This window comes from Rhagoletis zephyria, unplaced genomic scaffold (genome assembly GCF_001687245.7).
Source record: "Rhagoletis zephyria isolate East Lansing unplaced genomic scaffold, Rhagoletis_zephyria_1.1 Rzeph_scaffold_00003, whole genome shotgun sequence".
Taxonomy (NCBI): Eukaryota; Metazoa; Arthropoda; class Insecta; order Diptera; family Tephritidae; genus Rhagoletis; species Rhagoletis zephyria.
The window spans coordinates 51,367-64,615 of record NW_016157087.1 but is presented as its reverse complement, the minus strand read 5'-3'; the positions used below and the strand labels follow the sequence as shown (position 1 = coordinate 64,615).

General features: G+C 38.0%; 1 protein-coding gene across 1 annotated transcript in view; it reads right to left on the bottom strand.

The window, feature by feature from the left end:
- The window catches only part of DIP-lambda (Dpr-interacting protein lambda), a gene marked incomplete at its 5' end in the record, with an annotated part of 81,541 nt that overhangs the window by 25,369 nt on the left and 42,923 nt on the right, over window positions 1-13,249 (bottom strand). The window contains 2 exons of the mRNA XM_017622487.1: window positions 7,616-7,789; window positions 7,993-8,112. Of these exons, the coding sequence (XP_017477976.1) occupies window positions 7,616-7,789; window positions 7,993-8,112 (294 nt within the window). The remainder of the gene's footprint in view (window positions 1-7,615; window positions 7,790-7,992; window positions 8,113-13,249) is intronic.

The window sequence follows — 13,249 nt, the reverse complement described above, 5'->3', positions numbered from 1 at the left end:
ATTTTAATAAACTAATAAAGTCGTGAGCCTAATCGAATAGATCAACATGGTATACTCAGGATTTTTAATTGACACTCAAAATCTTGGCTTAATGTTAAAACCCCCATTTTCGGTCGGTTGGAGCTATCCTGTGGTCAAAATAACAGGAAAGCGATATTTCAAAATTTTTCTTTTGTTTGTTTAATGTTCATTAATTTTTTATAAAAGTATAGCTCGTTCTATAAAAACAACCGTATAAATCCAAATTTAAATCTTTGTGCGAAAATTAAAACAAAAATCTGCAGATAATAAAAAATCCGAGTATGCAGTTTCATAGCAAAATAAAATCGGTTCGGTTCGAAGACCGGTTTGCAGCCCTGTTTTATACAGCTCATCGGATTTTATAGCTACGAGAAGTGGCTGTAAACAATGGGCAGGAAAGGGAACGAATTATATTTATACGAGGTTACTTTGGGTCATATTTGCAAAATTTAGTGCTTCGCCTTTCTTCTGTCACTTAAACTGTTCAAACGCAGAAATAATCCATGCAAAAATGCAACCGCATTAAGATGCCAAAGCAGAGATACTGAACAGTTTTCTAATCCTCAGGTAAGTATTTTATGGTACTTTCGAAATAGCCTTCTAATCAGTGTTGGCACGGACAAATTTTTTTTCCTACCAAAATTTTATTTAAGTGTTTAATATTTCTTTTAATGTCAAGTTTATTAAAAATGTAGATAACATAACATTTAGAAAAACTAAAACACAGCTAAGACAATAAAAACATATTAACTACGTATAACAATTCATTTTACTGTACAGACGTACACAAATGTTTGTCTCTTTACACATGTATATTAGTATTATTATTATTATTATTATTATTATTATTATTATTATTACGTCGGGGATACACGCGCTGCGACCTAAGAAGATCTATTGTACTTAACCCTAATTGTAATCACTCCAGCCTTATTCTCTTATTATCTTTAAGAAGTTAGGCACTTTGGAGGGCGCCATGTTTAAAATTTTGGATGAAGAAGACAATCGTTCCCAAAGTGTATCAGTCTGCTATTTATGATACATGGGCAGTCACATAGAATATGCTCCACCAGCTCACAAAAGACTAGGGACTATACAAGTACATTTGGGTTCCACGCTTTGCGAGACAGTCAGCTTTCGTTGCCTTCAAACCCTTCACGTCCCGGTACCCACANTTTGGAGGGCGCCATGTTTAAAATTTTGGATGAAGAAGACAATCGTTCCCAAAGTGTATCAGTCTGCTATTTATGATACATGGGCAGTCACATAGAATATGCTCCACCAGCTCACAAAAGACTAGGGACTATACAAGTACATTTGGGTTCCACGCTTTGCGAGACAGTCAGCTTTCGTTGCCTTCAAACCCTTCACGTCCCGGTACCCACAACAGCGTTACGTTATTGTGAGCTCCCAAGTGGTTCAAAAAAGTTTACAGCTTTCCACAAGCCTGCTGCCGTTTTAAAATAGTCTAAGGCCTTTAACCTGCCTGACTATCCGACATAATATTTAATTTGGCCCCATTTGTCTTTCTACACAGACTCCGATTGCGAAGACTTTCGCCTGGAATATAGTTGTAAGTGTAAATTGGTAGACTTTCTGGAATTTCGGTCCAAATTTGCCTGCCCCGGTACTCTCGTCATCCATCTTTGATCCGTCGGTACACCACGCGTGGGACCTTTCATCAATCATAGTTATTATCACTTCACTGCAGGTCCTTTCAGGAGTTCTGTAGAAGGATAACTCGGGATTATTCGGAAATGGCTTTAGAACCTCCAAATGATCCCGAAGATCCGAAATTTTCTTGCTGATCATATTGGGCAGTCGTAGGGCGGTCCAGCAGGCCTCTTTTTCAAATGGAATAGACAAAAAACATAGCTCCTGTAGAGGCCACGTGGACCAGTCGGCGCGTCTTTCTAAAGGTGGAACCCGCCTTTACATGCGTAGCTTTTGGTCACCAGCACCGCATATGTGACATTGGGTCTTACTACCATATTGAGGGCAGAATAGATCTCCTGGTCGCAGTGCATCCCTCAACTGAATACCTATCTACTACCATATTGTCAGGTAGACAATGGTGGACTCCACCGGTGAAATATTCGTGTAAACAAGGTTGCTAAAATGTTTAGAGATACACATTTTATATTTTTCGCAAACAACTATTATTGTTGCGAAACCTACCAAAATCCAATCTAGCCTACCAACCTACCAAATGGAAAAAAAACCTACCAGTTTTGGTAGGAAAAGCCCATGTTTGGCAACACTGCTTCTAATATAGCTGCTAAAAGATTTGCAAGAATTTCAACATTTCAGTGGAGGGTCTGAAGCAACTTACTGCATTCCCTTGGCAGTTATGCATATTAAATTTAACTAAAATTTCACATTTCCAACCAGTTCTTAAACATACGAGTAGCATAACTTTCTTTCTTCTACAATCCTTGCTGTCTTGCTTGCTTTCTTAAAACACTAACACCCTACTGCTTTAGTGTTGGTGCGGTCCCTTCCTTCAATGCATTTCTGTTAGTCATGTGGTTTTTGGTTTCATTCAATTTGTGGTTATGTTATTTTCCGGCGCATTGGTGGCAGGTTAAAAAGCAATCTCACTGCCGATGGCTTTCAAATTCCCCCAAGAACAGGTGTGGTTGCAATTGCATTGCTCTCAGTGAAATCACCGCAAGCACGGGAAATTTTCGACATCACCTAAATTCTTTTATTACGTCGAGTAAGAAGATTATTTTTTATGTGCGAGTATGTGAGCGAAATTTGTGTGAGTGTGTATGCGATGAATTGGCGGCGAACGATTTGAGCAAGTGACAAATGTGAAAATTTCCGGTTGAGCTATTAAGAAGTTGTTAGTGTACAATTTAAAGTTAATGTAATCGTATGGAATGTATAAGTATAGATGCATGTAAGCACAAAATAAGTATGAACGTGAATATATAAACTCCCATAATCTACCTGAATTATTTAATACAAGCATAGCATCTTTAATTTATTGCCTAGATCTAATGCTCTAGTATTAAATTTAGACAATTTCAGGGAAACTGAACGATCTTGATTTTACCTAACACCTCCGATAAACAATTGGGTTTTGATGATCCACAGATCATTGTATAGCCGTTAGCACACGCTGGGCAACGTGAGAAATCCATGTGCGAGATGTGGTAACCAACCCGAGGAGAGAATTTAGTTACGGCAGAAAGATAGGGAGCTTCGGTGGGGCCACTCTGATTTATTCAGTTTAAGAACCCAATAAAGTCTGCAGCGTCTGTTTGTCAGTAGGTGCAGCTGCAAGCAGGTATTTGTCTTGCAGCAAGCGGTTAGCTATTTAAACGTGCATACGGCTGAAAATCACTTATCCCAATAGTTGTGCACTGGGCATGGGACCTGCACGTAAAACCGCCTACCAATGAAAAGAGAAAAATGGCCTCGGATAACTGCCCCCGCAAATATTGACGATCCTCGCTCACGAAATTAGAACTTTGATTTACGGATATGCACTTGAAATGTCCGCACCCTCTAAAGCAGTGATTCCCAAAGTGGTCCCGGTGCACCCCCAGGGGTCCACGGAAGATTCGACGGGGGTCCACCGTAACGTGAACAAAATATGGGGGTCGACGAAAATTTATCTGGTTTCAATGTAAAGAACCAAAATGGCTGCTTGATACGTAGCCTCTTTATTTGACTTAAATTTTTTTGAGTGGTGTATAGTGCTCTTGACGCACTGCTGCACTTACCGTCACGATCCGTATCAAAGTCAAATTCAACAACGTGAGCCTCATTTGCGGGCACGCCCCAACGGAAGAGAAGGACGATGAAACTAAAGAGAAGTTCCAACTATGAGCGCTGAGAGGACGTTAAAGTCGAGCTAGGCGAGGTAGTGGGAAGAGGTGCCGCTGCGGAAGAGGTGGTGGGATACTAACCCCCATGCAGGAACGACTGGTATGACGAAGAGTGCCGCGCGGCGTTGCAGAAAAAACGCAGCATACAAAGCCAACCTACATCCAACAGCTATGCGAGCGACAGTGGAACGATACCGGCAGATAAGGAGGGAGGAGAGACGTGTATTCAAAAGAAAGAAACGAGAGACCGAAAACAAAGGTAGAAAACAAAAGATAAAGGCAGAAAACAAGACAGCAATCAAATGGTTTCAAGACGGGGCTGGTTCGTGTAGAGATGAATGTGGAAATCTGGTAAAATATGTCCAGATAACGCTTGAGTTGTGGAGGGAACACTTTTCAACTAATGTATAGGGACGAAACTCATGGTCCTCCACTTGGCCAAGACGAAGTGAGAACAGCAATAAGGCGACTTAAAAACAACAAGTTCCCCGGAGCAGACGGTATACCGGTTGTGCTGTTCAAAACCGGAAGCATGGAGCTGGTCCACCGTATGCACCAGGTACTAAGTAGAATTAGGTCTGATGAATAAATGCCCTAAGATTGGAATCTTGGTGTACTTTGCATAATCTACATGAAGGGAGATCCAGCCGTTTCCGCGTATTCCCGCGCAATAAGCCTCCTTAATATTACATACAAGGTCCTGTCCACTATTCTGTGTGAAAGAGTGAAGATCTTCACGAACCACACCAGTGTGGCTTTTGACCTGGTAAGTCCACTACTGACCAGATTTTCATAGCGCGCCAGATTCTGGAAAAGATACTCGATATGCAAATTGGCACACTCCATTTTTTCGTTGATTTTAAGCTGCTTTTGATAGTACGAAGAGGAGTTGCCTATATGATGCCAGGTGTAAATTTGGGATCCCCGAAAATCTAATACGGCTATGTAGAGTGACGTTGAGCACAACTTTCCGCTCCGTTCAAATTGGAAATGACCTCTCCACGCCCTTTGAGACCAAACGAGGTTTTACACAAGGTGATTGGGGATTTATCCTCATGCGATTTTTTCGACCTAATGCTGGAAAGCGTTATAAGAGCTGCCGATCAGAATCGCAGCGGCACCATAGAAAGCAAAAGCATGATGCTGCTGGCGTTTGCAGATGTTATTGATATCGTTGGCCCGAAACCCAGGGCTGTCAGCGCTGCATTTTGCAGCTTAGACAAAGAAGCTAACGAGGTTGATCTGGCAGTGAACGAGGACAAGGTAAAGTACTTCTTGGCAACACATAAAAAGTCTTCGTGTATTGGGAAGCACGTAGTCATAAGTATCTTTGAAGTAGAGAAAGACTTTGTTTACTTTGGATCCAGCATAAACACCACCAATAATGTCTATCTGGAGATAAAGCGAAGAATAACTCCTGCCAACAGGTGCTAATTTAGGTTCGGTCTCTCAACGAACAAAAATAACGCTCTACAAATCTCTCATCATGCCTCTCCTTTTTTATGGCGCAGTAACATGGACGATGTCTAACAAAGATGAGAAGGCTCTGGGGGCTTTCGAGAGATCCCGTACGCGTGCGCGACGAGTACCGAAAAAGATGGAACGACGAACTGCATTAGCTTTTTAACAACATGTATAGTAAAAGTCTCACACACTTATAATGTCAGAGCACTATTGGATAGCTGGCTCCTATCCTTCAGAAGCACTGAGTGTAGCTCCTCAAAGATTCAGGGTTGTGTAAAATGATGCCCCGTGGGCACATCTCAATCTTAAGCATTAGCCCGATAAGGTATCCACTTGCTATCAAACACAAATTTAGGCTTGGATTTTCATATGCGTTTCCCATACCAAAGAGAATGACGGAGAGGCCAAGTTGCTGATAAGGAAGCCATTTGTATCAGCACTTTCGGGTCCAAGATAGACTGAGGTGTAGGGAAAGGAATCTTATTCTGAAGAGCTTGGTGTGGACCAGTCCTTGCGTCTGCCACCTTTGACGCCTGTGGTATACCAAAAAATAGCGTTGCTAGGAAAGATAGAGTAGTTATTACCTCAGATAGTCAGTACAATTCTTGGCTTTATCATCTGCTAAAATCAAGTCTAAGCTAGCCAAATAATGTACGATGTAGCTTTGTACGGTGAGTCTTTCAAAGTAATTTTTTATGTCAAGTCTAGTGTAGGTGGCATACAAATAAATTATAGTAATTTCATAAAACCGACCTATTTAAACCTTAGTTTCTTATAGTAAACATATATATATAATTCCTAAACTAAACTTCTTAGTGGCATATTGTTAAATACAAAATTTGCATAGAAAATTTCCGGATATGCAGGTGGTGCACGAAATGACATGTTTTGTCTGTCATAATATAATTCATCCTACAACGGCAGTCAAAATCTTTTATATGACTAGCAATTGCACATTGCATTACCCAATATAAATCACAGCTCCAAACGAATATTGCACTTTTCAATATACTCATAGATATGCTATGAACTCTGCAAAGAAGACAGGACAATAGGAGCAGTCTGCTTACTAAACACTAAAAGTTAAGTAGCTTGCCGCATTCAAACTTGGCTTTGAATTCAATTTAGAGCGCCGTCACCCGCATTGTGAATAGGGAAAATGGCAATAAAATCGAATCGACGCACATTCATTCGTTTAAATGAAATTTTATTACATCTAAAGGGACAAGGACATCAGTGAAACCGATTTTTGGTTAAGAGAAATGGTCTTCTAACCATTGTTCAAATGTGTTTGAACATACAAAGCTATGCACGTGCATATGTTCGTGGCTTCCAATGCAGAGGTTTTCAAAAAGTAAGTACATGTGTCGGTAAGTGCATCTGAAAGTGTAGGATTGACTTTGTGATTTAGTTTGCTTGTTCGTTTGTTTGTCATATTCAGGCAAATCGACAAATCGACGAGTGAAATGAAAATCCCTTCGGCATTAGACACATTAAACTAATATACTATTTGAATAGAGAAATGTGAAACGATTTCATTGTTTCAGCGCGGAAGATGAGGCTGCTGGTTGCCGGCTGACAGCGGATATGGATGTCGTTCTATTGGCAAGTGCTTTGTGAAGAAGAAGAATTATTTCACGAAATTGGGCTTACTCCAATGTGGATGCAGTACATAGTTACTATCGAGCACGTGTGTAGAAATGTATGCTTCTGCAATTGTCGCTTGTCACACACACGTTCACACAACCCCACCGATAGGTGTATCTCGATCCTCTTGTGCCGCAGCTACTGCTGCTTCCTCTGTTACTTTAGAATAATGGCGAAAGCGTTGAATGGATGGGATCGATATACGGCATACAGTTATCGTATCAGCCGCTCAGAGTGGAATATATGTGAAGAACAACAACAACAATAACACAAACTATACAAACTGACTGGTTGTCTGTCGGTTCGCTGGAAATCGGCTCATCTACCTCCCTGTTGGTTCGCTTAGCCGCACCGACGTTCACAATTCACAAAATCCCTATTGATTTATCGCGCTAATATAATGGGAAAAGAAAACGTAATAGATACTCGCCGCTATCTAGCATGTACATACATATCCATGCACAGCAGCACACATGCCTATGAAAAAAGTGCCGCCAAAGCGATTGCCATGTATTACAACCTACGACCTCATCCATCTGAACTTACAATTCCTCCCATGCCGCCATGCTAAATAGCAACCGGCTGCCATCGCCTCCTTCTGTATACATACATATGTAAGCAGAAACATACTCTTACATACATACCTTGCAGTCGTATTCGTGCTTCGCTTTTTCCCAACGCATTGACGCTGGAACAAGTATAGGCGCCAAAATCGGCCTTTGTCAGATGACGTATTGTCAGGTTGAGATGCCACGTGTACAAGTTAATCATGGCCTCCGATATGTTGTACTTGTTGCTACTGTGCAGCTTTAAGTTACCTATCCGGAGACATCCACATTAATTCACGTTGGAGGTGATGGTATGGGTCACAAAAATAGGGAAGAAGAAGGAAGACATCGAATTACAAGAGAAATGACAGGCAATTACGTCAATTACGACGTCAACTTTAGTACTATTTACTGTTACCGCTGCTCTTCTATGTTACAAACAAGCGAATAGTATTTAAGTGCAGATACATTACCTTCATTGCGATACCAGCCATTGAGCGGCTTCGGATAAACTTCCACAATGCATTCGAGTGTGACTTCACGTTCAACGGGTGCGCCCAGCAATTGATTGACAGCCTTAATTGTCGGTGGAACTGTGAAGAAAGCAAAAAAATAAAATAAAATCAAAGAAGCTGTTAGTAGAAGCAACATTTAAAGAGCGATTTAGGCCTGTTTTCTCAAGTAACCTGTAACTTTAAAGATTTAAAGGTTGCGTTAAAATTTGTGATTGTGTCTAAAGTAAAGTATTTTATTATTAGACATAGATTTATTTTTAATTCAACCTCTAAATGTAAAGTGAGCTTTAAATTTTCAGAAAACGGCCCTTAGAAAACTAAGCTGAGAATATTTAATTTTCAAAACGAATATCAGACTGATAACAAAGCTAATCAAGCGCCAATAATACATAGCTACATATGTAGTATGTGCTGAGAGTTTTATCTGGAAATATATCGGCAAACAAATCAACAACAATTTTGCTGCAATAAAACAAAACCTGCCATGCGACCGAAATCTCCCCTCTCTACGATGATTCTAAGAGGTGCCGCAAACATGGTTTATTTTTACGAAAGAAATAACACATAAAAAAACGGTTGTAGTATAATTTTCTAGGATCAATCAATCAGGAATCACATTCGAAACTATAAGAACACATTGATTACATGCCATTAAGGTGTCATGCTAGCTCAGATTTTTTAAATTCCTAAATTATCCCTTTTAAAGGACTTTATTTCGCTTGCCCACTTTGGGTCGAATCTTGTAATTACGAAAAAAGGTTCTTACAATTTCGGGCGTTTTCATTGATCCTAGCAAATTATATTAACTTCAAAAGAGAAGAAACAATTTTTTTACCTGTTGTTCCTTTGGGATTGATGCGGCATCTCTCAGGTCGCATTGCAGATTTTGCTTTATTGCTGCAACATAGTTTTTGATATCTTTGACGATATATTTCCAGATAAAACTCCCAACATATACTAGATAATTGAGCTGTGAAGTCTATAGGGTGACTATGTTTTTCTAAATCCATTTATTTTTCGTTATCTTGCTATTATAAATTGGTTTATTTTACCGGCTCAAATTCGTTCGTAAACAGTCAAAAAGCGATTTCAGAAATTTTCCCTGCCCTTCGCCTTTCGGAAATAAAAAAATGTCCTTCGAAAGACAGTTTACATTCAAGGTGTCACACACAAATTCTCATTTACAATCTCAAACAACAATATTGAAGAAACAAATTTTTTCATTTTTAGTTCTATATGGTTTTAAAATGCTGGCAAACTTAAAAACAAAAAATCATGGCCGACGATTTGAGTGAAGGGTTCTTAATATGTTTTTATCTTAGTCTAATCATTTTACTAGAGCTCAGAATCTTATGTTAAAAAATAATTCTAAAAATATGTACCATAATAACTATGAGCAAAGTATTTATCAATTTATACACAGTCAGCGTCAAATACATATATGAATACCCTGGTGTTTTGGCGATTTTATTTGTTTATATTTTCCATAAAAAATTTTAATTAATTCTTTATTAACCGACTTCACAAAAAGGAAAGCTTATCAATTCGTCGGAATGTTATATTATTATTTTTTTGTTATGTATGTTACCGCATAACTCTGGCCCGTTAACCGATTTTTATAATTTTAAGGGAAAGGTGTTACTTCATAGGTGGTCGCATACTAATTTGGTTTAAATCCGATCATTATTGAAGTCGGTCTTTTTTTGCTTAAAAATTACTTGTAAAAATATACATAGTTCTTTCAAGAGCAAAAACACAGAATCAATTTTTTAGTTTCTTACAGGACTCGGAAATACCAAAAAATTTTGCATCAACATTTTATATCTTTTATTCACTGTAAATTTTAGTATAATAAATTGCAGTTTAAAGTCGCTAAAAATTACCATTAATTTTTGAGAATTTTTTTGTAAGGGTGTTGGACATTTTCTTATATATATAAAAATTGATTTTGTTCGTGCATTATATGCAGTCCTGGGCGAAACCGACACGATGTTAAAGGTGAAAATTAAGCGAAAATTAATTATTGATTCATAAGGAATCGGTTAAATTAAATGCGCTAAATTATACTTAATTTTCGCCTCCAACTTCGTGTATATGAGCTACAAAATTGCATACTACATTTTTTTTAAGAAATAGAGTTGAAAATTTTAATACTGTTCTGAACTTTTTTTTTTGGTATTTCTTACATTTCCCCGAGTTATGTACGAAATAAAAAAATTGGTTCTAAATGATAAATAAATAATATGTCAGGGTATTCACATTTTTACGCTGACTGTATTTTGTTTATTGTAGTTATGATGGAACATATTTTTAGGCATATTTTTTTTGCATACAAAACTCTCTAATTATTACTATACCAAATACCAAAATTTGAGTTAGTTTCCGGTCACATTGCAAGATTTTTCGTTTTAATTGGTCTAATGTATAAATTATATTTTGTATTGCAATAGTAAATTCATCTACGTATGTATAACCTTTTAAATAACCTTATTATACAAAACAATGTATTCTTTAGTTCTATATAAATAAATAATAATTGTTTTTTGTTGTGCTATGATAATTTACTAAAATGAGCAATCGCTGTAGTTTTATGACCGCTATATCAGTCAGGTCTGAAGGTTCCAGCATACATGAACCTGGTATTCACAAAATTACCTCCTTGTTTCTACGGCTCCTGCAGAAGTCATTTAAAAGCACGCTGAGTAATATGAACGGTCAGCAGATCCATATTCAAGGAAATTTACTCTCTGTACAGCATAAGGAGCTCCCTTGATCTTTTCGAAGTTTCAGGCTCTGTTCTTATATGCATGAATGCAAAGCAAAGCATCATCTGTTATTTCAAAATAATGACTCATATCCATATCCATTATGCTCAACCATAACGTATTACATTCCAGAGTAAAGCTCTTCAGTAGCGCATACTCGTAATTTTTCAACTTTGTTATAAAGGCCACCTGAACTCACTTCATGCCATATAGAGTGTTGTTTTTGTACGATGAGAAAAGGTTTTACGTCTCAAGTGCCTGCTCGGTCTGGAGTGTTACTGAGAGATTCTACATTGAATTGTTGGTGTTAATGTTGGTTCATAAAAAAGGAAGTCCTGCACTTTTTCGAAGTTATTGATATCAACAATGACATGCCTATTTGTTTAATGATACGAGATACTTTGTTTTGTGCTCGTTCGCCACCAGACCCATTCGTCTTGCTTCCATATCCAACTTGGAAAAGGAAACCTAATACAAAATCGTTTAAGCGGGTGATACTATACCAGTTTCATATAAAACGGATTTAAGTCGATAAATATAAAAACTTTAAAAATATATTTTAAAAAGGGTTAATACTTAGAATGCACAACAAATGACAGTTGATTTTTCCTTTGTTTGCTTATTCGCACTCGTGAAGGTTGATACTGAGACCTGCTTATTTTTGTACCAAAATTGACTTTGTATGTCACTGTTATTAAATGTCTCCTGCATTGATGTCAGATGATGACGGCCATTTTAGCATATTGTTACAAAATATACTCCAGTGACCACAATCATGTATACGTTTGTTTGTATATCGCTGTCATGAAATTTTCTCATCCACTCAGTCCTGCTCAAATGCCAACTCAACTAGAGATGTGTGTGCGGTGCTTTTTTCTATGGCTGAATACTGCATTGACTCGAAACGCGTATTACTAAAAACGAAAAGCGGTGTATGAATCATCCCCACCCCCAAAATGTGTCGTGCGTGCAAACAGCGCCACTGCACGATGCGTTGTCATGCCTTCGCTAACCGTTCAAATATGGCGTACAGTTTTTGGCAATCGAACAAATGCGGTGGTTGCGGGATTCGTTCATGATCATTTAGAATCCCTGTTTTCCGAAGTCATTCTGGGCAATTCGCTGAATCCATCGTAGTCCGATTTCCAAATGAAAATTATCGTTCATTTGTGAATATACTTTAAGTAACAAAAACACCACCGCATGCTGTTCTCTGATATGTACGCGTAGATATGTCTACTATGCACATATATAAGTGTGTTTCTCCCTATTTTATGAACTCAACACGAACGAATACTTTTTCCTTATTATTTCGAATCTGAATAGCTTTCCATTTCCTCCTGTCACTGAGTGTGCTCTTGTTTACCCATTTTTATTAGGAGCGCTTTTGTGGCATCCATCTCTTCAGCGACGGCACATCTGACTTATCCTCTGCCTTCGAATTGCTGTTTTGCTTTCTACTTTTTATAGAGGATAATTCAATGCTATAAATAAGGCGGATTAAAGCGCTTAGTTGTGCTGCTAGTCTCTTACAATATCCTTCATTTGTGTGTATATGCGTCTGCCCTTCAAAGCGCTGCTAGGAATCGGTTTGTTAAAAAAAAATCACTTTTACTATGGCAGCTTTGTCGAACATTTTTAATTCAACCCGATTAATTTATGTACGTATTGTAGACTTAAAAAGGGTATTAGGATCTATGATTTATATATGTTTGCATTTTGCCTTGAGTTTATTCTATTAGGTGTGCGGGTAAAAATAAAGGAAACAAATATTTTAAATTCAATTGCTTATAGGAGAACAGTTCTTAGATCAATGAAATGTGCCAGTTCGATCTCGTCAAAGCATTTACTAAGTTAAGCTATTTATATACTAAGAAACACATATCGACACATAAGTCCAAGACCGACTTATCTCGGCAGCCAGTTCGAAAACACCCTATCTCAGAAAACGTTTAAAAAACGTCATACCTCAGAATTTAAACGATTATCACCCTATTTAAGAAATTTTATTGAAAAACACCCTATATTAGCACTTGGTTGAAGAACGCCCTATCTCAGATGAAAATATATTGAAAATGTGCTGAGAGAGGTTTTTGAATCGGCAGCTGAGGTAGGGCGTTTTTGAACCGAATTTAGAGATAGGGCGTTCTTAAATTAAATTCTGAGATAGGGCGTTCTTCAACTAAATTCTGAAATAGAGCGTTCTTGAAAAGTTTTCTGAAAGAGGAAAAATTTTTTCATTTTCATCCGAATTTTTCGAGAATTCTTGGGTATGCATTTTACAAGCCCATAAAATTTTAGTGCAAGTCTCATGCGGATGAAAATTTTTTCTGGCAGCTATTTTCACATTTTGCATGTAAACTTGAAACGCGCAAGACCTTACCAAAAAAATAAAAAGAAATCAAAGAAACGCGAGATTTTATACATTCCTCTTGCTTTATGGAATAACC